We start from the raw sequence: 25,523 nt of genomic DNA on the forward strand, positions 1-25,523 counted from the left end.
CTTAGAATAAGTCATCCTTAACCATGTGACTCCTAAATAAATTGTTAATGAACCAATGTGAAAAAAGTCCAGAAAATTTGAAAAAAAAAAAATCAATACATAAAAGTCACTTCTGATTATGTCACACATGGAAACGTATCTGTAAAAAAAGCTACAATTTACAGTCTGAAAAATACGGTACTTTTTATTTTATTTTACGAAGCTACTTACAAAAAGAAACAGCAATATAGAACAGTCCAGATTAACTAGTCTGCCCATGAGTCCAAAACTGGGTGGGAGATTTTGAAGAAAAAAGGTTTTTGTTGCCTCCACTGATGAATGTCAAAGTCGTGCAGGATAAAGCAATGCATTCGGAATAGGCTGTAGATGTAATTCAGTGCATAGGGGAGCAAAAGCTTTTCGTTGGGAACACACTTTGGCAGTATATCCTGGAAACAAATTACTTTCCGATTGTTATATTCCAGGTTCTTCCCTTGACACAGAGCCTGCAAAATGACCTGCTTACGTACCAGACATAAAACGTGGAACACAACTACTTGAGGACATGCAGTATCACCACTCTTAAAACCCATCCTGCAGAATCACTCAATTTTAAAAGGATCCTCCAACAACCCCAAGGTCAGGGATTGTGAGACAAGTCTCCAGAAATCCCACAACGTTCTCATCCTTCAGAGATTCAGGAAGCCCAACCAGTCGTAAATTCTTGTGCTTAGTGTGGCCCTCCACATCACTGATTTTACATTGCAACTGTTACACGCGAAGCCCAAGCTGATCCATGTCCCGCACTGCACACTGAGCCTTCTTCTCCAATGCCAGAACCTGATGTTGTTGTGCATCCATCTCTAAATCCACATTGTCCGAGTGTTCACAGACAGCCTCCATTCTCAATTTTACATCTAGCGCAGCATACAGTTGTTATGAGCAGTTAGACTAGTTTTTGAACACTGGTCTTTTAAGTTGATTTACAGTTTAATATGTTTTTATGTACGTGAGGACTTCCAGAGCAGGACAAATCTTCACTGGTAAGTTATTTGCTGGGAAAATGCTTTTAAACTTGGGAAAGGTAGATTTAGAGTTAAATAGATTATCTCAGTGTCTTTATTTTTAAGTTACTCTACTTATTTAGCAAAGGCAGTTTAAGGAATTTAGGGTTTTCTTTGTTTGTTTAGCATTTAAAGTCTCTATTACAGTTTCTTAGGCTAGCAGTCAACGGACTGTTCTAGAGTTTACCATAGCATCAGTGTAGAGCAGAGCGATTTTCCCCAAGTCATTTTAATAATGGCTTATGGACTTTTCTTTTAGAAAACTATCCAAACCTTTTTTAAACCTCGCTAAGACTAGTTCCATCCCAGTTAAGGTGGAGTCTGTCCTTTCGTAACAGTATCCGCCTTTCCCAGAATGTTGCCCAGTTCCTAACAAATCTAAATCCCTCATCCCTGCTCATCGTCTCAACCACACATTGAAACTTTGGAACTCTGCCTGCTTTTTGGGTCCTTCGTGTAGAAAAAATAGCATTTCTGAAAATGATACCCTGGAGGATCCAGACTTCAGCTTTATACCCAAGAGCCTAAATTTGAATTCCAGAACCTCCCTCCCACATTTTCTTATGTCCTTCGTACCGACATGTACTGAGATAGCTGCCTCCTCCCCAGCATTATCTAAGATCCTGTCTAGATGACGTGTGAGGTCCGCCACCTTTGCACCAGGCAGGCAAGTGACCAGGTGATCCTCACATCCACCAGCCACCTACATCCTAATGATCAAATCACCAACTACAACAGCTGTCCTAACCCTTCTCGCCTGGGCAGAAGCTCTTGGAGACATATCTTCAGTGTGAGAGGATATTGCATCCCCTGTTGGGCAGGTCTTGACTACAGGAGTACTTCCTACTTCACCAGGGTGATGTTCTCCTTAAAGGAGACCTCCCTCCTCTAAGGCAGCACAGGTCCGCCAGACTGGAGGTGGGACTTCTCTATAATGTCCCTCTATGTACCTCACTATCTCCCTCAGCTTATTCAAATCTGCTACTCTAGCCTCAATTTCTCTGAGAGCTAGCAGCTCTTTTCAATAGGCACACATATAACCTCTCACCAACTGGGAGATAATCATACATGTGACACTCAATGCAAAAGGCTAAATAACACCCTCTTGCTGCTGGACTGCTGTCTTCATTTTAGTATTTTTTAATTGTTCAAATAATTTAAAACTTGCTAAGGATATTAGACTAATATAAAGAAGTCTTTAGCTTATATTGTATATTGTGATTTATTTAGTGTTTTCTTCTTACTTCTTAGAAAGTAATGAAATGTAATTACAACTCTGTAAGAGGACTCCTCTCTTATTATCCTAATTAGAATAACTGACTATAAATGAAGAGTTGTGCTGGGGCTGGGGGAGACTGGGGACTAAATTAGGCCCTGCTGAGTCTTCTAGAAGGCTATCTGCTAATGTTGTAGGCTGTGGCAGAAAGTTAAAGTTTTAAAACTATAGAGAAAAGGGATCTGTGCTTGGACTGTTGCTTTTTAACATATTTATCTAGAGATGGGAGTAACTAGTGAGGTAATTAAACTTGCTGATGACACAAATTTATTCAAAGTTGTTTAATCGCGGGAGGATTGTGAAAAATTACAAGAGGACCTTGCAAGAAATGGCAGATGACGTTTAATGTGAGCAAATGCAAAGAGATGCATATGGGAAAGAGGAACCCATACTACAGCTATGTGATACAAGGTTCCACTTTAGGAGTCACCGACCAGGAAAGGGATCTAGGTGACATCATTGATGATATGTTGAAACCCTCTGCTCAGTGCGCAGCAGTGGCTAAGAAAGCAAATAGAATGTTAGGTATTATTTGGAAAGGAATGGAAAACAAAAATGAGGATGTTATAATGCCTTTGTATCGCTCCATGGTGCGACCACACCTCGAATACTGTGTTCAATTCTGGTCACCAAATCTCAAAAAAGATATAGTGGAATTAGAAAAGGTGCAGAGAAGGGCGACGAAAATGGTAAAGGGGATGGGACAACTTCCCTATAAAGAAGGCTAAAGCAGCTAGGGCTCTTCAGCTTGGAGAAAAGATAGCTGAGGGGAGATATGGCAGAGGTCTATAAAATAATGAGTGGAGTGGAACAGGTAGATGTGAATTTCTTGCTTACTCTTTCTAAAAATACTACGACTAGGGGGCACGCATTCAAGCCACGAATGTTATGGCCCAGTAGTAGTGAGCCCCTGTGCCCCGACTGAGCACGGCAGAGATGGAGTGACACCGCACTCGGTCAGGCAGCCAGACAACCCCTAGCTTCACCTGGGAAGCGACCACCATTCACCGGGAGTTGAGCCCCCAGCTGCAGGCGGCCACCAGGACTTCAGGAACCGGCGGGGTTGCACAGCCGCTGACCAGGATAGCAGGAAACAGACACAGTCCAGAACCAGTACTCCAACAGGCAAAGAATAGTCAATTTAGTCCAGGGTCAAGGCAGGCAGCAAACAAGCGAAATCCGAGAAAACTAGCCAAGGTCTGGTACACAGGAAAACAGGAACAAAAGGAAGTCGGTGAACAGCACTCTGACAGCAACTCCCCAGAACAAATAAGGCCGAAGCAATGAAGGCCTGGAGGCAGTGCTTTAAATAGTGAAGCAATCTGGGCAAACCAAACTCAGGTGAAGCCAACATGGCTGCCCCCATAGGAGATCCTCCCAAGACCAAATATGGAGTTCCTTCCTGATCTCGTTTATATAAGATGGCCACCCCCTCCTGAGCTAGCCAAGATGGCCGCTGCCTGTGCTCCAAGCCGGATGACGGCTGCCAGACTTGGGAAACTGAAACAGACCCATCCTGGAGAAACATCAAAAAAGCCGGCTAGCTCTGCCGGACCGCACCTCGCCGGCGAATCAGACGCGCAGGCCTGGAATCAGCTGAGGAACGTAACAGTATCCCCCCCTGACGCCTCCCCCGTCTCCCCGGTCCGGGTCGATTAGGATGGAGGGAATGATACTCACGGACCAGGTCTGGAGCATGGACGTTGGTTGCTGGCTCCCAGGAGTTGTCTTCGGGTCCGAAGTGTTTCCAGGACAACAGGTAGAACAACCTCCCTCCACGTAGCTTCGAGTCCAGAATCCGGTCCACATCGTACTCGAGGTCTGGATCACTCTCTGGCACGACCACCTTCTTGGGTTCCGGATGCCACTTGGACCTGCGGAAAGGTTTCAAGAGAGACAAGTGGAAGGCATTGTGCACTCTGAGTTGACTGGGCAGGTGCAGCCGATAAGTCACCGCGCCTATCCTGGAGCGCACCGCAAACGGCCCAATGAAACGGGGGGCAAACTTGAGTGATGGGAGCCGCAGCTTCAGGTACCGGGTGCTTAGCCAAACCTTCTCTCCTGGCTGGAATGTGGGAGCCGCTTGCCTCTTGCGGTCGTACGTCTCCTTGGCCTTGACCGCTGCCCGGCGCAGCTGCTCCTGAACCTTCTTCCATGCTTCCTGAAGTGTTCGGACCGTGGACTGAACTTGAGGTGGAACCTCAGCGGGGGAAATTGGTGGAGGTAGACGAGGATGATGCCCATAGATGGTGCTGAAGGGTGTAGTCCGGGAGGCTGAATGCAGACTGTTGTTGTAAGCGAACTCAGCCCAGGGTAGCAGGGTGGACCAGTCATCTTGGCGCTGATTCGAGTAGGCCCGGAGGAACGCCTTTACGGTTTGGTTGACCCGTTCCACCATCCCGTTAGTCTGCGAATGGTACGCTGAGGAAAAGAGAGTGGTTACCCCAAAGGCTGAACAAAGCGCTCTCCAAAAGCGGGAGGTGAACTGAGAGCCACGATCACTGATGATCCTTTGGGGTAATCCATGGAGCCTGAAGATGTGGGTGATGAAGCTGGCGGCAAGGTTGGCTGCAGTGGGCAAGGTCTTCATTGGAACAAAGTGGGCCATCTTAGAAAACCGGTCTATCACCACCCAGACGACGGTGTTGCCCTGGGAGGCCGGCAGATCAGTGATAAAGTAGATGGACAGGTCCTCCCAGGGCTGCTGTGGTACCGGTATGGGCTGCATCAAACTCTTAGTTCGGGCGCATACCGGACAGGTGGTCACATACTGCAGCACATCCTGCGCCATCCGCGGCCACCAGTACGACCGGGAGATCAGATGGAGGGTCTTGTGGAACCCGAAGTGTCCGGCGAATTCAGAAGCATGCCCCCAGCACAGCACCTTCCTCCGGAGACCCACTGGTACTGCCTTCTGGCATGCGGCACTCGCCCCGGATATGGAAGGAATGCAGGCCGGGTTCAACATGGGATATGGCTCTTCCTGGTCCCCGGGAGCCTCGAAACTGCGGGACAAGGCATCCGCCTGGACGTTCTTCTCCCCTGGTCTGAAAATCAGGCGGAAGTCGAAGCGTGCAAAAAACAGAGACCACCGGGCCTGACGAGGATTCAGTCTGGTAGCATTTTGGAGGTATAAGAGGTTCTTGTGGTCGGTGATCAACGTCACCGGATGCGCTGCTCCCTCCAGCAGGTAACGCCATTCCTCGAAAGCCAACTTGAGCGCCAGAAGCTCCCGATCTGCCACTGTATAGTTTCGTTCCGCGGGGGTGAACTTACGGGAGAAGAAGAAGCAGGGATGCTTCTTCCCGGCAGCAGATGTCTGGGAGAGCACGGCCCCTACTCCCAAGGCTGAGGCGTCCACTTCCACCAGGAAGGGCTGGGTAGGATCCGGACTGCGGAGGACTGGTGCAGAAAGAAACACTTTTTTCAAGGTGGTAAATGCAGCAACCGCCTCTGGCGTCCAGTTCTTGACATCGGCGCCCTTCCTAGTGAGGGCCGTTAAGGGAGCCGTGATGAGGGAGTAGTCCTTGATGAACTGCCGGTAATAGTTGGCGAACCCCAGGAACCTCTGCAAGGCCCGCAGGCCAGTTGCAGATTGCAGTCAATTTCCCAGGATCCATTTGCAATCCGGTGGAGGACACAATATACCCCAGGAACGGAAGACTCTGCTGGTGAACCGAGCATTTCTCCAATTTGGCATATAAGCGGTGCTCCCGGAGCCGCTGGAGCACAATGCGGACATCGGACACATGCTGGGGCAGTGAGGCAGAGAAAATCAGGATGTCATCCAGATACACTATGACAGAAGTGTACAGTAGATCTTGAAAAATGTAATTCACAAAGTTCTGGAACACCGCAGGGGCATTGCAGAGTCCAAATGGCATAACTCGGTATTCGAAATGCCCCTCGTGAGTGTTAAAAGCCGTCTTCCACTCATCCCCTTCACGGATCCGCACTAGATTGTAAGCCCCGCGCAAATCCAGTTTGGTGAAAATCCGAGCTCCTTGAAGGCGGTCAAACAACTCCGGAATGAGTGGAAGCGGATACCGGTTCTTAATGGTGATCTTGTTCAGGCCCCGATAATCTTTGCAGGGGCGAAGAGACCCGTCCTTCTTGGACACAAAGAAGAACCCGGCCCCTGCAGGAGAAGTGGAGAGCCGGATAAACCCCTTGATGAGATTCTCCCGAATGTATTCTCTCATAACACGGGACTCCTCCTGAGATAATGTATAAAGACGCCCCCGAGGTGGCTCTGCACCTGGCAGAAGATCTATAGCACAGTCAAACGACCGGTGTGGGGGTAAAGTATCCGCTGCCCGGGTGCTGAACACATCCTGGAAGTCCTGATAGTCATGGGGTAACCCAGATAACCCCTTCTGCGGGGTTTGCAGTGACACAGAGCAGAGTGGCATAGAGGTCTTGACTCGCAGGAGGCAGTGCTCAAAACATCGAGAACCCCACTGCCCAATCTCACCAGTAGTCCAGTCGATTACCGGAGCGTGCAACCGGAGCCAGGGGAGTCCCAGAATCACTGGATGGATGGCTCGGGCGAGCACCAGAAACTGGATATTCTCCTGATGCAGTGCCCCCACCTGAAGATGGATGGCTGTGGTAACCTGAGAAATAGTCCGGGGAAGACTGTCCCCCTGGATGGAGGTGACCCGGAGCACCGGCTGACAGGGTAGCGTGGGACTTCCCAGCTGGGACAGGAACTCTGCGTCAATGAAGTTCCCTCCGGCCCCGGAGTCCAACAAGGCTCTAGTCTGAACCCGACGTTCCCCGTCTTGGAGCAGAACAGGAACTGAGAGCAAATTGTCCGGAAGGGAGGCCAACCGGCCCAGAGCCACTCCCTTCATGGGGCTTGGGCCGGAGCATTTCCTGACCCCTTAGGCTTGTTTGGGCAACTGCCTGAGAAATGGCCGGCTTCCCCACAATACAAGCACAGACGGTTTCGGAGTCGATGATTTCTTTCTTCCTTGGACAGGCAATGTCGGCCCATTATCATGGGTTCCTTCCGAACCTTCCTTGTGGAAACCACGTGCCTCTGGATGAGGAGACGGACCTCTGGATCTCTGCCGCGGCCACGACATGCCCCTCTCCTGGGCTCGCTCCTGGTACCGGATGTCAATCCTTGTGCAGAGAGCAATAAGGCCGTCCAAAGTGGCCGGAATCTCTCGGCCGGACAGCTCATCCTTGATTCGCCCGTCCAGTCCTTGCCAGAAGATGGCCGTTAATGCCTCCTGGTTCCACCGGAGCTCCGCGGCCAGCGTGCGGAACCGGATGGCGTACGCCCCGACCGACCCGGAGCCCTGCTGAATCCGCAGCAGTGCTCCCGAGGCAGAAGACGGTCGGCCAGGTACGTTGAACACCATCCTGAAATGCTGCAAGAACTCCTCCAGGTTGGTCAGTATCGGGCTCCGCTGTTCCCACAGCGGAGATGCCCAAGCCAGTGCGGCACCAAACAACAGAGAAATAATGAAAGTCACTTTAATTCGGTCGGAAGAAAAAACATCCGGCTGTAACTCAAACAAGATCTGACATTGGTTAAGGAACCCTCTGCAGGCTGCTGGGGTTCCATCAAAGCGCGGTGGCTCCGGGAGACGCAGACGTGCGGTGGAAGCCTCCGCTCTAGGTCCTGGAGGACCCGCAGTGGCCTGCTGCTAGGCCCCTGGAAGTTGATTGCAGATGTTCTGCAGCATACTGGACAATCGGGCTATTTGCGCCTGCTGCTCCTGTACCGCCTGAGCCAGCTTAGGAAGCTCGGAACCGTCTGGCGAGCTCATGGCTTCGGCCTACTGTTATGACCCGGTAGTAGTGAGCCCCTGTGCCCCGACTGAGCACGGCAGAAATGGAGTGACACCCCACTCGGTCAGGCAGCCAGACAACCCCTAGCTTCACCTGGAAAGCGAACAAAGTTCACCGGGAGTTGAGCCCCCAGCTGCAGGCAGCCACCAGGACTTCAGGAACCGGCGGGGTTGCACAGCCGCTGACCAGGATAGCAGGAAACAGACACAGTCCAGAACCAGTACTCCAACAGGCAAAGAATAGTCAATTCAGATCAGGGTCAAGGCAGGCAGCAAACAAGCGAAATCCGAGAAAACTAGCCAAGGTCTGGTACACAGGAAAACAGGAACAAAAGGAAGTCGGTGAACAGTACTCCGACAGCAACTCCCCAGAACAAATGAGGCCGAAGCAATGAAGGCCTGGAGGCAGTGCTTTAAATAGTGAAGCAATGTGGGCAAACCAAACTCAGGTGAAGCCAACATGGCTGCCCCCATAGGAGATCCTCCCAAGACCAAATATGGAGTTCCTTCCTGATCTCGTTTATACAAGATGGCCGCCCCCTCCTGAGCTAGCCAAGATGGCCGCTGCCTGTGCTCCAAGCCGGATGGCGGCTGCCAGACTTGGGAAACTGAAACAGACCCATCCTGGAGAAACATCAAAAAAGCCGGCTAGCTCTGCCGGACCGCACCTCGCCGGCGAATCAGACGCGCAGGCCTGGAATCAGCTGAGGAACATAACAGTATCCCCCCCTGTCGCCTCCCCCGTCTCCCCGGTCCGGGTCGATTAGGATGGAGGGAATGATACTCACGGACCAGGTCTGGAGCATGGACGTTGGTTGCTGGCTCCCAGGAGTTGTCTTCGGGTCCGAAGTGTTTCCAGGACAACAGGTAGAACAACCTCCCTCCACGTAGCTTCGAGTCCAGAATCCGGTCCACCTCGTACTCGGGGTCTGGATCACTCACTGGCACGACCACCTTCTTGGGTTCCGGATGCCACTTGGACCTGCGGAAAGGTTTCAAGAGAGACATGTGGAAGGCATTGTGCACTCTGAGTTGACTGGGCAGGTGCAGCCGATAAGTCACCGCGCCTATCCTGGAGCGCACCGCAAACGGCCCAATGAAACGGGGGGCAAACTTGAGTGATGGGAGCCGCAGCTTCAGGTACTGGGTGCTTAGCCAAACCTTCTCTCCTGGCTGGAATGTGGGAGCCGCTTGCCTCTTGCGGTCGTACGTCTCCTTGGCCTTGACCGCTGCCCGGCGCAGTTGCTCCTGAACCTTCTTCCATGCTTCCTGAAGTGTTCGGACCGTGGACTGAACTTGAGGTGGAACCTCAGCAGGGGAAATTGGTGGAGGTAGACGAGGATGATGCCCATAGATGGTGCTGAAGGGTGTAGTCCGGGAGGCTGAATGCAGACTGTTGTTGTAAGCGAACTCCGCCCAGGGTAGCAGGGTGGACCAGTCATCTTGGCGCTGATTCGAGTAGGCCCGGAGGAACGCCTTTACGGTTTGGTTGACCCGTTCCACCATCCCGTTAGTCTGCGAATGGTACGCTGAGGAAAAGAGAGTGGTTACCCCAAAGGCTGAACAAAGCGCTCTCCAAAAGCGGGAGGTGAACTGAGAGCCACGATCACTGATGATCCTTTGGGGTAATCCATGGAGCCTGAAGATGTGGGTGATGAAGCTGGCGGCAAGGCTGGCTGCAGTGGGCAAGGTCTTCATTGGAACAAAGTGGGCCATCTTGGAAAACCGGTCTATCACCACCCAGATGACGGTGTTGCCCTGGGAGGCCGGCAGATCAGTAATAAAGTAGATGGACAGGTCCTCCCAGGGCTGCTGTGGTACCGGTATGGGCTGCATCAAGCCCCACTGCCTCTGATGGGAACTCTTAGTTCGGGCGCATACCGGACAGGTGGTCACATACTGCAGCATATCCTGCGCCATCCGCGGCCACCAGTACGACCGGGAGATCAGGTATAATCACTCATACAACATTTAGGTGTCTTGTTTTTCAACACTTTAAAAATCAATACTAATAATTTAAAAACACAAGACTGTCTAATTGATAAGAACTGTAAATTTCTTAATAAAGGTAAGCACTATCCTTTCATCCATGATTTCCCTTAATAAAGGTAAGCACTGTCCTATCAACCATGACTTATTAAATATCTCGCTACCATATTCTGTGGGCCCTGCAATTTCCTAATAAAATTTTACCAGTCAAGCCAATATATAATCAAGATAACTACTAACCAAAGCCTGAACTACAGCCCTAAATAAAGATCCAAAGATGGATCTCACGGCATTCAAACTTCATTTGAGCCAGATACCCTCAAATCCAGCATCTGCAGGCTCACAACTTGGGGCATCACAGAAAGAATACTGCTTTCCCTCTCTAAAAGTCACATTTTCTATAAGAATAGTGATGGGAGGAGATAGAAGAAGCACAGGAAAGCGAACTTACTTGTATCTTCCCAGCGAAGCAGATGCAGCTTCCACGCTGAATAATAGAGAAAGCCCAGCACCAGAAAGAGACAGAGAACTAGCAGCAGATTTCGCATGAAAATCAAGATTCCCATCTTCACAGCATGTCTGCTTCGCTAAATGACCTGTGAGAGAAAACAGATATCAGCAAGAGTATAGCAAGAGCAGAGTGGAGGAGTGGCCTAGTGGTTAGGGTGGTGGACTTTGGTCCTGGGGAACTGAGGAACTGAGTTTGATTCCCGGCCCAGGCAGCTCCTTGTGACTTTGGGCAGGTCACTTAACCCTCCATTGCCTGCCGCATTGAGTCTGCCATGAGTGGGAAAAAGTGTGGGGTACAAATTAAAAAAAAAAAAATAAGCTTTTGAAATCACAAAACCCTTCTAGAGATTTGAATTCCATTTATCGGCAGTTGTCTTCCGCACCAAAAGACCAATCAGCTAGATCTCTTCCCTCTGCAGAAACTCTTTCTTTATTTTTTGTTAACAAAATTGACAACCTTCTTCAAGCTTTCCTATTCTCTCTCTCAAGTTCCCTTCTCCTACAGCTTCACTCCTGGTTAGCCCTCCTCCCCCATCTCAATCTGTTTGGTCTTCTTTTCACACACAATCCCGCTCCTCCATGGAAGCTGTCATGTCCACTATGAAGTCTACCTATTGCTCAAGAAACTCCATTCCCCCTGCTTGGATAAAAGTCCCTACTGTCACGCTTCACACAACACACCAGATAGTGAGCCCTTGGGCCACTGCCGAGAGACGGCAGCGGCAGGAGGAACACTCACCCCACACCAGCACAGGCAGGGCTGACGTACCTGGTTTTGGCAAGGTCTCTAGGCAGGCAGCCAGACGAAGCAGAAGTTAGGTTAAGGCAAAAGTTCAAAAGGCAAGCGGCAAACAAAAGCAAAGTCAGGTCCAGGCAGAAGTCTCTATGCAGGCGGCAAGCAAAAGCAGTAGTCAGGTCCAGACAAAAGTTCAAAGGCAGGCAGCGAGTAAAAGCAAGGTCAGATCCAGGCAAAAGTTCCAAAGGCAGGCGGCAAGCAAAGTCTAAGTCCAAGTCTAGGCAAAGTTCCAAAAGCAAAATACTGAGGGTAGCAAAGGAAGCGCAGCAACAAACACTCGCAGAGGAAACACCTCTGAAGACCTCTGTTGCAAGGCAAACTAGGGAAACTCCCAAGAGGTTAATAAAGGCCAACAGCCAGGGAGTTCACCAGGTACGGAAACAGCTGAGTTCCAAAAAGTCTCGAGACCAACTGGCAGGCTAGAAAATCCGGACCAGACCGGCATGACTTCTGGAACCGGGAAAACCATCAACAGACAGTCCATTGCGACCACCAGGTCTGACCACCAGGGGGCGAGATGAATGAGAGCATGCCACTGAGGCAGAGACATAACACCTACATTGGATCTGCTTCCAACGCTCTTATCACTCATTAACCTTAGTCTCTCCAACAGCCACTTCCCTACTCCTTGGAAAGTAGCCACAGTTCGCCCCATTCTAAAGAAATCTAAACTAGATCCTTCAGTACCTGGCCATTATCATTCTGTCTCAAATCTTTCCTATATGTCAAAGGTTCTTGAAAAAATTGTCTTTCAACAGCTCACTGATTTCTCTGATAAAGTTTTTTTTTGTTGTTACATTTGTACCCCGCGCTTTTCCCACTCATGGCAGGCTCAATGCGGCAGGCAATGGAGGGTTAAGTGACTTGCCCAGAGTCACAAGGAGCTGCCTGTGCCGGGAATAGAACTCAGTTCCTCAGTTCCCCAGGACCAAAGTCCACCACCCTAAGTTTTGGCTCTCCATCCCCTGGCTTCAGAAGCAACTTTAGTACAGAACAGTCCTGACAGCACTATTAAGCAAAATTCACTCTCACTTTCACCAACATAAGATCATTCTGGCCATTTCCCTCAATCTTTCAGCATCCCTTGATCTCGTAAATCACTCTCTACCGAGTTCTCAGCTATCTGCAATAGGGATCTGTGGTGTAGTTCTCGCTTGGTTTACTTTTCTTTCACATCGTTCTCTTCAGGTCGTTACTCCCACTTCCAATTTACAGATTATGGAGCTTCACTATGATGCTCCTCAGGAGTCTGTTCTGTCTCTTCCTCCCCCCCCCCCCCCCCCCCTTTTCAATCTGTTCATAAGTCCTCTTGCAGTGCTTATCCAATCTTTTCGGATTTCAGCCTACTTCTATGCAGTTGATATCCTTCTCTCTCAATTGCCCCACTACAGGCCTATCTAGAGGTTGTTGCAAGCTGGTTATCCAAATACCAACTTGTGCTTAACCCCGACAAAACAGTCGCCTGTTGGTTCTCTGGTTCTATATCTCCTCCCTCCACCCGCTACTCTCTCTGGCAAGACAATCTATCCGGTGACACAATTTCAGTATCTGGGGATAATCCTGGACTCTTCCAACATTTTTGCCGTATACCTCCCACTTATCAAAACTTTGTTTCTTCACCTTTGGTCAGTTAAGGGCCATCCGTCACTTTTTCAACCATAATGCTTTCCATGCACTGACTCTGTTCTTTTTCACATCCCGTCTGGATTATTGTAATATTTATGCATGTTTACCACACATTACATTGAAAATAACTATTATCTCTCCGGAACACAACTATCAGGTTGCTCTGTCATGGTCGTCGCTATGATCATGCCACACCCTTACTGAACAACATCATTGGCTACCCACTGAATACTGGATCACCTATAAGATAGTACTACTGACTTTTAAGGCTTTCAGGGTGATGTCCACGACTATCTTTCATGCCTGACTATCCCTTATTCTACTGTTAGGGTATTGAGGTCCTTAAATGACCATCGTTTCATTTTACAAGTCCTAAACTAACACATCTAGGAGCAACCAGATACAGTGCCTTCTTTTTCCTCGACTCTATGTTTGGAATAACCTCCCCCTTTTCCTCTGTAGAGACCTATCTTTGAAGAGTTTCAAATCGAATCTAAAGCCCTGGCTCTTCCAACGATCTTTTGGGGAGATGGTGTAGCATGGGATCCCAGCTTGAGTGTTTCAATGTCTCCTGAGTCTTGGTTCTCCCTCTATGCCTTTCTGTGTTCTCCGAATGATTCAATGCCTTTTAATGGAGATCCTTTTTCTATTAAAAGCTAATGCTACATACCTGTAGAAGGTATTCTCCGAGGACAGCAGGCTGATTGTTCTCACTGATGGGTGACGTCCACGGCAGCCCCTCCAATCGGAAACTTCACTAGCAAAGGCCTGTGCTAGTCCTCGCGCGCCCATGCGCACCGCGCATGCGCGGCCGTCTTCCCGCCCGAACCGGCTCGTGTTCGTCAGTCCCATATGTAGCAAGACAAAACAAGGGAAGACACAACTCCAAAGGGGAGGCGGGCGGGTATGTGAGAACAATCAGCCTGCTGTCCTTGGAGAATACCTTCTACAGGTATGTAGCATTCGCTTTCTCCGAGGACAAGCAGGCTGCTTGTTCTCACTGATGGGGTATCCCTAGCCCCCAGGCTCACTCAAAACAACAACCATGGTCAATTGGGCCTCGCAACGGCGAGGACAATACTGAGATTGACCTAAAAAATTTACCAACTAACTGAGAGTGCAGCCTAAAACAGAACAAACAGGGCCCTCGGGGGGTGGAGTTGGATCCTAAAGCCCGAACAGGTTGTGAAGCACTGACTGCCCGAACCGACTGTCGCGTCGGGTATCCTGCTGCAGGCAGTAATGAGATGTGAATGTGTGGACAGATGACCGCGTCGCAGCTTTGCAAATCTCTTCAATAGTGGCTGACTTCAAGTGGGCTACCGACGCAGCCATGGCTCTAACATTATGAGCCGTGACATGACCCTCAAGAGCCAGCCCAGCCTGGGCGTAAGTGAAGGAAATGCAATCTGCTAGCCAATTGGATATGGTGCATTTCTCCACAGCCACTCCCCTTCTGTTGGGATCAAAAGAAACAAACAATTGGGCGGACTGTCTGTTGGGCTGTGTCCGCTCCAGATAGAAGGCCAATGCTCTCTTGCAGTCCAATGTGTGCAGCTGACGTTCAGCAGGGCAGGAATGAGGACGGGGAAAGAATGTTGGTAAGACAATTGACTGGTTCAGATGGAACTCCGACACAACCTTTGGCAAGAACTTAGGGTGAGTGCGGAGGACTACTCTGTTATGATGAAATTTGGTGTAAGGGGCCTGGGCTACCAGGGCCTGAAGCTCACTGACTCTACAAGCTGAAGTAACTGCCACCAAGAAAATGACCTTCCAGGTCAAGAACTTCAGATGGCAGGAGTTCAGTGGCTCAAAAGGAGGTTTCATCAGCTGGGTGAGAACGACGTTGAGATCCCATGACACTGTAGGAGGCTTGACAGGGGGCTTTGACAAAAGCAAACCTCTCATGAAGCGAACAACTAAAGGCTGTCCTGAGATCGGCTTACCTTCCACACGGTAATGGTATGCACTGATTGCACTAAGGTGAACCCTTACAGAGTTGGTCTTGAGACCAGACTCAGACAAGTGCAGAAGGTATTCAAGCAGGGTCTGTGTAGGACAAGAGCGAGGATCTAGGGCCTTGCTGTCACACCAGACGGCAAACCTCCTCCACAGAAAGAAGTAACTCCTCTTAGTGGAATCTTTCCTGGAAGCAAGCAAGATGCGGGAGACACCCTCCGACAGACCCAAAGAGGCAAAGTCTACGCTCTCAACATCCAGGCCGTGAGAGCCAGGGACCGGAGGCTGGGATGCAGAAGTGCCCCTTCGTCCTGTGTGATGAGGGTCGGAAAACACTCCAATCTCCACGGTTCTTCGGAGGACAACTCCAGAAGAAGAGGAAACCAGATCTGACGCGGCCAAAAAGGAGCAATCAGAATCATGGTGCCTCGGTCTTGCTTGAGTTTCAACAAAGTCTTCCCCACCAGAGGTATGGGAGGATAAGCATACAGCAGACCCTCCCCCCAGTCCAGGAGGAAGGCATCCGATGCCAGTCTGCCGTGGGCCTGAAGCCTGGAACAGAACTGAGGGACTTTGTGGTTGGCTCGAGATGCGAAGAGATCTACCAAGGGGGTGCCCCACACCTGGAAGATCTGCCGCACTACATGGGAATTGAGCGACCACTCGTGAGGTTGCATAATCCTGCTCAACCTGTCGGCCAGACTGTTGTTTACGCCTGCCAGATATGTGGCTTGGAGCACTATGCCGTGACGGCGAGCCCAGAGCCACATGCTGACGGCTTCCTGACACAGGGGGCGAGATCCGGTGCCCCCCTGCTTGTTGACGTAATACATGGCAACCTGGTTGTCTGTCTGAATTTGGATAATTTGGTGGGACAGCCGATCTCTGAAAGCCTTCAGAGCGTTCCAGATCGCTCGTAACTCCAGAAGATTGGTCTGCAGATCGCGTTCCTGGAGGGACCAGCTTCCTTGGGTGTGAAGCCCATCGACATGAGCTCCCCATCCCAGGAGAGACGCATCCGTGGTCAGCACTTTTTGTGGCTGAGGAATTTGGAAAGGACGTCCCAGAGTCAGATTGGACCAAATCGTCCACCAATACAGGGATTTGAGAAAACTCGTGGACAGGTGGATCACGTCTTCTAGATCCCCAGCAGCCTGAAACCACTGGGAAGCTAGGGTCCACTGAGCAGATCTCATGTGAAGGCGGGCCATGGGAGTCACATGGACTGTGGAGGCCATGTGGCCCAGCAATCTCAACATCTGCCGAGCTGTGATCTGCTGTGACGCTCGCACCCGCGAGACGAGGGACAACAAGTTGTTGGCTCTCGCCTCTGGGAGATAGGCGCGAGCCGTCCGAGAATCCAGCAGAGCTCCTATGAATTCGAGTTTCTGCACTGGGAGAAGATGGGACTTTGGATAATTTATCACAAACCCCAGTAGCTCCAGGAGGCGAATAGTCATCTGCATGGACTGCAGGGCTCCTGCCTCGGATGTGTTCTTCACCAGCCAATCGTCGAGATATGGGAACACGTGCACCCCCAGCCTGCGAAGTGCCGCTGCCACTACAGCCAAGCACTTTGTGAACACTCTGGGCGCAGAGGCGAGCCCAAAGGGTAGCACACAGTACTGGAAGTGACGTGTGCCCAGCTGAAATCGCAGATACTGTCTGTGAGCTGGCAGTATCGGGATGTGAGTGTAGGCGTCCTTCAAGTCCAGAGAGCATAGCCAATCGTTTTCCTGAATCATGGGAAGAAGGGTGCCCAGGGAAAGCATCCTGAACTTTTCTTTGACCAGATGTTTGTTCAGGGCCCTTAGGTCTAGGATGGGACGCATCCCCCCTGTTTTCTTTTCCACAAGGAAGTACCTGGAATAGAATCCCAGTCCTTCTTGCCCGGATGGCACGGGCTCGACCGCATTGGCGCTGAGAAGGGCGGAGAGTTCCTCTGCAAGTACCTGCTTGTGCTGGAAGCTGTAAGACTGAGCTCCCGGTGGACAATTTGGAGGTTTTGAGGCCAAATTGAGGGTGTATCCTTGCCGGACTATTTGCAGAACCCACTGATCGGAGGTTATGAGAGGCCACCTTTGGTGAAAAGCTTTCAACCTCCCTCCGACTGGCAGGTCGCCCGGCACTGACACTTGGATGTCGGCTATGCTCTGCTGGAGCCAGTCAAAAGCTCGTCCCTTGCTTTTGCTGGGGAGCCGAGGGGCCTTGCTGAGGCGCACGCTGCTGACGAGAGCGCACGCGCTGGGGCTTAGCCTGGGCCGCAGGCTGTCAAGAAGGAGGATTGTACCTACGCTTACCAGAAGAGTAGGGAACAGTCTTCCTTCCCCCGAAAAATCTTCTACCTGTAGAGGTAGAGGCTGAAGGCTGCCGGCGGCAGAAATTGTCGAATGCGGTGTCCCGCTGGTGGAGCTGCTCTACCACCTGCTCGACTTTTTCTCCAAAAATGTTATCCGCACGGCAAGGCGAGTCCGCAATCCGCTGCTGGATTCTATTCTCCAGGTCGGAGGCACGCAGCCATGAGAGTCTGCGCATCACCACACCTTGAGCAGCGGCCCTGGACGCAACATCAAAGGTGTCATACACCCCTCTGGCCAGGAATTTTCTGCACGCCTTCAGCTGCCTGACCACCTCCTGAAATGGCTTGGCTTGCTCAGGGGGGAGCGCATCCACCAAGCCCGCCAACTGCCGCACGTTGTTCCGCATGTGTATGCTCGTGTAGAGCTGGTAAGACTGAATTTTGGCCACGAGCATAGAAGAATGGTAGGCCTTCCTCCCAAAGGAGTCCAAGGTTCTAGAGTCCTTGCCCGGGGGCGCCGAAGCATGCTCCCTAGAACTCTTGGCCTTCTTTAGGGCCAAATCCACAACTCCAGAATCGTGAGGCAACTGAGTGCGCATCAGCTCTGGGTCCCCATGGATCCGGTACTGGGACTCGATCTTCTTGGGAATGTGGGGGTTAGTTAGAGGCTTGGTCCAGTTCGCCAGCAATGTCTTTTTTAGGACATGATGCATGGGTACTGTGGACGCTTCCTTAGGTGGAGAAGGATAGTCCAGGAGCTCAAACATTTCAGCCCTGGGCTCGTCCTCCACAACCACCGGGAAGGGGATGGCCGTAGACATCTCCCGGACAAAGGAAGCGAAAGACAGACTCTCGGGAGGAGAAAGCTGTCTTTCAGGAGAGGGAGTGGGATCGGAAGGAAGACCCTCAGACTCCTCGTCAGAGAAATATCTGATGTCCCCTTCGTCTTCCTACGAGGCCTCACCCTCGGTGTTAGACACAAGTTCACGGACCTGTGTCTGCAACCGTGCCCGACTCGACTCCGTGGAGCCACGTCCACGATGGGAGCGTCGAGAGGTAGACTCTCTCGCCCGCATCGGCGAAGCTCCCTCCGCCGACGTAGTCGGGGAGCCTTCCTGGGAGGTGACCGCAGTCGTTGCCGCACGCGGTACCGATGCGGAAGGCCTCACCTCGGGCATGGGACCAGCCGGCGCCTCGCTCGACGGTACCGGTGGCGCAAGCACCCTCGGTACCGGAGGGGTAGGGCGCAACAGCTCCCCCAGGATCTCTGGGAGAACGGCCCGGAGGCTCTCGTGCAGAGCGGCTGTGGAGAAAGACATCGATGTCGATGCAGGAGTCGATGTCAAAACCTGTTCCGGGCGTGGAGGCTGTTCCGGGCTGTCCAGAGTGGAGCGCATCGACACCTCCTGAACAGAGGGTGAGCGGTCCTCTCGGTGCCGATGCCTACTGGGTGCCGACTCCCTTGGCGACCCAGAGCTCTCGGTGCCGACACGGGAAGGAGACCGGTGACGATGCTTCTTCGATTTCTTGGAGCGAAGCATGTCACCGGAGCTTCCCGGCACCGACGAGGACGTCGAATCCAGCCGTCGCTTCCTCGGGGCCGAGGCCGAAGGGGGTCGGTCTCGGGGGGGCTGTACCGCGGGAGCCCTCAGGGCAGGAGGAGACCCATCCGAAGGCTCACCGCCACCAGCAGGGGAATGGACAGCCCTCACCTGCGCTCCAGACGAAGCACCACCGTCCGACGACATCAGCAAAAGAGGAGGTCTCGATGTCACCGACGCCGACGCAGCCCTCCGATGTCGCCCCGATGCAGAGGGTCGATGCCTCGATACACTCGATGCAGTCAGGGGCGAAGATGAAGGTCCGGGCGCTGACGACGTCGATGCACTGGATCCTCCCGCTGCCGATGCCGACGAAGAGCCCGAGAACAAAACGTTCCACTGGGCCAATCTCACTACCTGAGTCCGCTTTTGTAAAAGGGAACACAGACTACAGACCTGCGGGCGGTGCCCAGCCCCTAAGCACTGAAGACACGACGCGTGCCTATCAGTGAGCGAGATGACCCGGGCGCACTGGGTGCACTTCTTGAAGCCGCTGGGAGACTTCGATGTCATGGACGGAAAAATCACGCCGGCGAGATCAAAAGTCGAAATGGCGGAAAAGGCACCACAAAAACAAGGGGAAGAAAACTTCGACCCGAGGCCTAAAAGCGGCCTACCCCGACGACGAAAGAAAACTTACCGGGGCGAAAAACTGGAAATATGGGGAGGAAAAAGACCGGAGAGTCTCCTTCCACACAGAGTTTTTTTTTTTTTTTTTTTTTTAACACGAAGTAAGAACGACGCGTGAGGTCGACTTTCCGGGGCGCGACACGGCGAAAACACGACCGTACCGAGCGCGGACAAAAGAAGACTGACGAACACGAGCCGGTTCGGGCGGGAAGACGGCCGCGCATGCGCGGTGTGCATGGGCGCGCGAAGACTAGCAAAGGCCTTTGCTAGTGAAGTTTCCGATTGGAGAGGCTGCCGTGGACGTCACCCATCAGTGAGAACAATCAGCCTGCTTGTCCTCGGAGAATATATGTTTTATCCTGTACACCACTCTGCTCTGGCAGCTAGAGCGGTCTAGTAAGTCACAATAAACTATAAAACACCAGCTTAACAGCTGAAATGTAGAAACTTGCAGTATATCTGTATCACAGTTACATCTCTTTATCAAGAACAACCAAGTGCAGGTGCCCAGGCCAATCACTCCTCAATCTCCCTATGAGGAAAAGCTAAGAAGGTTAGGGCTCTTCAGCTTGGAGAAAAGGCGGCTGAGGGGTTATATGATAGAAGTCTACAAGATAATGAACGGAGTACAGCGGACAGATGTGAAGCGTTTGTTTACACTTTCAAACAATAATAGAACCAGGGGACACAAGATGAAGCTAGAATATGGTAGATTTAAAACAAATAGGAGAAAGTGTTTCTTTACTCAGCGTGTAGTTGGACTCTGGAACTCATTGCAGCAGAACATAGTGACAGCAGCTGGCCTTACGGAGTTTAAGGGAGGGTTTGGATAGATTCCTGAAGAAAAAGTCCATTGAACATTATTTTTAAAAAAATAGGGAAAAAATTTTTTATTTGGGGGGGGGGGGGGGGGTTGCCGGGTTCTTGAAGCCTGGATTGGCCGCTGTCGAAGACAGGGTGCTGGGCCTGAAGGACCCTTGATCTTTTCCCATTGTAGCGGTGCTTATAACCAAGTGCAGGTGCCCAGACCCACCACTCCCCATCAAGCTGCTCCTATCACCTCTTTTACCCCAACGGGCAATCAAAGACTCATGGTCTGCACAAAAATAGTAGTGGTTTTAAATATGAAACGTCTAATTGACTTACAAAAGGAATTTCTGACTTCTAAGTACTGCAAGAGGGCTATGTGAACATCCAGCTTATGAACGGTTCAGGAGAACACCAACTATCTCTCTGAGAATGCCAGAAGTAAGACCACTTGATTTAAGAAAGGAGAGATGCCACTTTCAGAAGAAAGGACGACACCACCCTAATGGAGACAGCCAAAAAAGAAAGACTAGGATCCCTGAGAGAAAAATGCTTGCAATTCAGATGCTCTCCTTTTGGAACAGATGGCTACTAAAGAGACTATCTTTAAAGACAAATCCTTCAGCAAAAATATACTTCAAACATTCAAAGGGCGGTTTGGAAAGTGCCCACAAGACTAAATTGAGATCCCAAGGGGATAAGACCCCTGGGAATAGGGACAGAAGTTGTTCAACCCATTTGTGAAAAGCAACCCGCATCCGCTGTACTGTCAGACAGCCCATAAATCCTACCTCTAAAACAAGACAGCCACCACTTGAGCATGGACTAGCCTTAATTTCCTGAAGGTTCAAGACCACTGCAAAAAGGCCAGAATCAAGAACAAGCCCATATGTCACCACAATAGCTCTAGATGGAGCTCTAGATTGACTCAAAACAACCTGACTGTATAGGCGAGCTCTCACAAATACTCAGCCTGTGCAGTTGGGGTCCACTATAAAAAAACATTTTTGAAGACATCACCACAGTGCACTCTCGTATCCCAGCTTCATAAAGCCCACTACAAGACTGCCTCCACCAGGGAACATAAGAATAACCATACTGAGTCAGACCAATGGTCCATCTACCCCAGTATCCTACTAACAGTAGTAGCCAAACCAGGTCACAAGTACCTAGCAGAAACTCAAAGTAAAGCAACATTTCATGCTACCAATCCAAGGGCAAGGAGAGGCTTCTCTGTGCAGACACCCGGGAGTGGAAAACATGAAAAAGGATCTGAGGAAGCTAGAAGAATGGTCTAAGGTTTGGCAATTAAAATTCAATGCGAAGAAATGCAAAGTGATGCACTTAGGGAACAGAAATACACGGGAGACGTATGTGTTAGGCAGGGAGAGTCTGATAGGGAGGATTTGAAGGTGACGAAACAGTGTGACAAGGCGGTGGCCGTAGCTAGAAGGTTGTTAGGCTGTATAGAGAGAGGTGTGACCAGCCGAAGAAAGGGGGTGTTGATGCCCCTGTATAAGTCGTTGGTGAGGTCCCACCTGGAGTATTGTGTTCAGTTTTGGAGGCCGTATCTTGCTAAGGATGTAAAAAGAATTGAAGCGATGCAAAGAAAAGCTACGAGAATGGTATGGGATTTGCGTTACAAGACGTATGAGGAGAGACTTGCTGAACTAAACATGTATACTCTGGAGGAAAAGAGAAACAGGGGTGATATGATACAGACGTTCAAATATTTGAAAGGTATTAATCCACAAACGAACCTTTTCCGGAGATGGAAAGGTGGTAGAACGAGAGGACATGAAATGAGATTGAAGTGGGGCAGACTCAAGAAAAATGTCAGGAAGTATTTTTTCACGGAGAGAGTAGTGGATGCTTGGAATGCCCTCCCACGGGAGGTGGAGGAAATGAAAACGGTAATGGAATTCAAACATACGTGGGATAAGCATAAAGGAATCCGGTGCAGAAGGAATGGATCCTCAGGAGCTTAGTTGAGATCGGGAGGTGGGGATAGTGCTGGGCAGACTTATACAGTCTGTGCCAGAGCCGGTGGTGGGAGGCGGGACTGGTGGATGGGAGGCAGGGATAGTGCTGGGCAGACTTATACAGTCTGTGCCAGAGCCGGTGGTGGGAGGCAGGGATAGTGCTGAGCAGACTTATACAGTCTGTGCTAGAGCCGGTGGTGGGAGGCGGGGCTGGTGGTTGGGAGGTGGGGATAGTGCTGGGCAGACTTATATGGTCTGTGCCAGAGCGGGAGGCGGGGCTGGTAGTTGGAAGGCGGGGATATTGCTGGGCAGACTTATATGGTCTGTGCCCTGAACAGCGGTACAAATCAAAGTAGGGTATACACAAAAAGTAGCACATATGAGTTGTCTTGTTGGGCAGACTGGATGGACCGTACAGGTATTTTTCTGCCATCATCTACTATGTTACTATGTCTATCTCAAAAGCAGACTATTGACTTTTCCTCCAGGTGTCACGTTTACAAAGCTGGAAACTGGGTTTGTGAGCCCTTGGACCACTGCCGAGAAGCGGCAGTGGCAGGCAAAACCACCCCACGCTAGAGACAGGGCAGATCTCTGACAAACAGTTAGGCTTCACCTGCACCTGGCCACTTTTCACCAAGAGTTGAGCTCCAGGCTTCAGGCGGCCGGCAGGACTTACTGGACAAGGCAGGACTGGATAACAGCTAGGCAGCACAGGGACAGCAAGGCAGGGAAAGGATAGGCTAAAGGACAGGACTGAAAGCTTCTAGCAGCCACTGAAACAGGGAACAAACACAGCTAGACAGGAGACTGAACTGAAAGCAGCCACTGAAGCAGGGAACAAACACAGATAAACCCAGAACTAGACAAAGACATACAAACAAGACACAAGACTGGGAAACAAGCAATACAGTAAACAAGCACTACCCTAAACTAAATCTAGACTAACTAGAACAGGCAAGACTTCAGGCAAGAACAAGAGCAAGAAAACAAACTCAGGCTAAAGTGCAATAAGCACCAACATACCAGGGCCTTAGACGCAATGCAAAGGCAAAGCAGAAAGGTTTCAAAATGGCTAATAAGCCCAGCAGCAGCTGAGACTCAGCTGCAACAATCACCAGGCAACTAAGGGTGCTGTGCAGGTTCAAACAAAACAAGCAGGCCTGGCAGTCTGGAAGATCCGGACCGGACTGGGCTGAAATCTGAAACAGGTGACAGCACACAGATAATCTAATGCAGCCAGCACACAGAGACAGAACTAACTCACAAAGAACAGACAGAAGCCAGCTCAGAAGCTGACCACAGGAAATAAGGTGAGTCTGAGAGGGGGCATGGCCACAGACGTGACACCAGGAATTTGTCCAAAGCTTGTTTAAACCCAGATACGGTAACTGCTGTTACCAAATGCTCCAGCAACAAGTTTCATAGCTTAACTATTCTTTGAGTGAAAAAAAATATTTCCCCCCGTTTGTTTTAAAAGTATTTCCGTGCAATTTCATTGAGTGTCCCCTAGTCTTTGTAATTTTTGACAAAGTAAAAAAAAAAAAAAAAAGATTCACTTCTACTTGTTCTACACCACTCAGGATTTTACACACCTCAATCATATCTCCCCTCAGCCGTCTCTTTTCCAGGCAGAAGAGCCCTAACTTCTTTAGCCTTTTCTAATGAGAGGAGTTCCATCCCATTTATCAGTTTGGTCACTCTTCTTTGAACCTAATTCTGCCACTGAACACAATACTCAAGGTGAGGTTGCACCATGGAGCAATACAGCGAATGCTACATACCTGTAGAAGGTATTCTCCGAGGACAGCAGGCTGATTGTTCTCACTGATGGGTGACGTCCACGGCAGCCCCTCCAATCGGAACTTCTCTAGCAAAGGCCTTTGCTAGTCCTTGCGTGCCCATGCGCACCGCGCATGCGCGGCCGTCTTCCCGCCCGAACCGGCTCGTGTTCGTCAGTCCCATATGTAGCAAGACAAAACAAGGGAAGACACAACTCCAAAGGGGAGGCAGGCGGGTTTGTGTGAACAATCAGCCTGCTGTCCTCGGACAATACCTTCTACAGGTATGTAGCATTCGCTTTCTCCGAGGACAAGCAGGCTGCTTGTTCTCACTGATGGGGTATCCCTAGCCCCCAGGCTCACTCAAAACAACAAACATGGTCAATTGGGCCTCGCAACAGCGAGGACATAACTGAGATTGACCTAACAATTTATCCAACTAACTGAGAGTGTAGCCTGGAACAGAATAAACATGGGCCTAGGGGGGTGGAGTTGGATTCTAAACCCCGAACAGATTCTGAAGCACTGACTGCCCGAACCGACTGTCGCGTCGGGTATCCTGCTGCAGGCAGTAATGAGATGTGAATGTGTGGACAGATGACCACGTCGCAGCTTTGCAGATCTCTTCAATAGTGGCTGACTTCAAGTGGGCTACCGACGCTGCCATGGCTCTAACATTATGAGCCGTGACATGACCCTCAAGAGCCAGCCCAGCCTGGGCGTAAGTGAAGGAAATGCAATCTGCTAGCCAATTGGATATGGTGCGTTTCCCCACAGCCACTCCCCTCCTGTTGGGATCAAAAGAAACAAACAATTGGGCGGACTGTCTGTTGGGCTGTGTCCGCTCCAGATAGAAGACCAATGCTCTCTTGCAGTCCAATGTGTGCAGCTGACGTTCAGCAGGGCAGGAATGAGGACGGGGAAAGAATGTTGGCAAGACAATTGACTGGTTCAGATGGAACTCCGACACAACCTTTGGCAAGAACTTAGGGTGAGTGCGGAGGACTACTCTGTTATGATGAAATTTGGTGTAAGGGGCCTGGGCTACCAGGGCCTGCAGCTCACTGACTCTACGAGCTGAAGTAACTGCCACCAAGAAAATGACCTTCCAGGTCAAGTACTTCAGATGGCAGGAGTTCAGTGGCTCAAAAGGAGGTTTCATCAGCTGGGTGAGAACGACATTGAGATCCCATGACACTGTAGGAGGCTTGACAGGGGGCTTTGACAAAAGCAAACCTCTCATGAAGCGAACAACTAAAGGCTGTCCTGAGATCGGCTTACCTTCCACACGGTAATGGTATGCACTGATTGCACTAAGGTGAACCCTTACAGAGTTGGTCTTGAGACCAGACTCAGACAAGTGCAGAAGGTATTCAAGCAGGGTCTGTGTAGGACAAGAGCGAGGATCTAGGGCCTT

General features: G+C 50.7%; 1 protein-coding gene across 6 annotated transcripts in view; it reads right to left on the reverse strand.

Moving 5' to 3' along the window:
* The window catches only part of ST3GAL3 (ST3 beta-galactoside alpha-2,3-sialyltransferase 3), a 389,817-nt gene that overhangs the window by 334,681 nt on the left and 29,613 nt on the right, over positions 1-25,523 (reverse strand). For all 6 annotated transcript variants that reach the window (XR_003942436.1, XM_030205792.1, XM_030205795.1 and 3 more), the window contains exon 2: positions 10,564-10,708. Coding sequence is in view for 5 of the 6 variants with exons in the window: in XM_030205792.1 (XP_030061652.1) it covers positions 10,564-10,678 (115 nt within the window). In the remaining variant the exon portion in view is untranslated. The remainder of the gene's footprint in view (positions 1-10,563; positions 10,709-25,523) is intronic.

Source organism: Microcaecilia unicolor, chromosome 6, assembly GCF_901765095.1.
Source record: "Microcaecilia unicolor chromosome 6, aMicUni1.1, whole genome shotgun sequence".
NCBI lineage: Eukaryota > Metazoa > Chordata > Amphibia > Gymnophiona > Siphonopidae > Microcaecilia > Microcaecilia unicolor.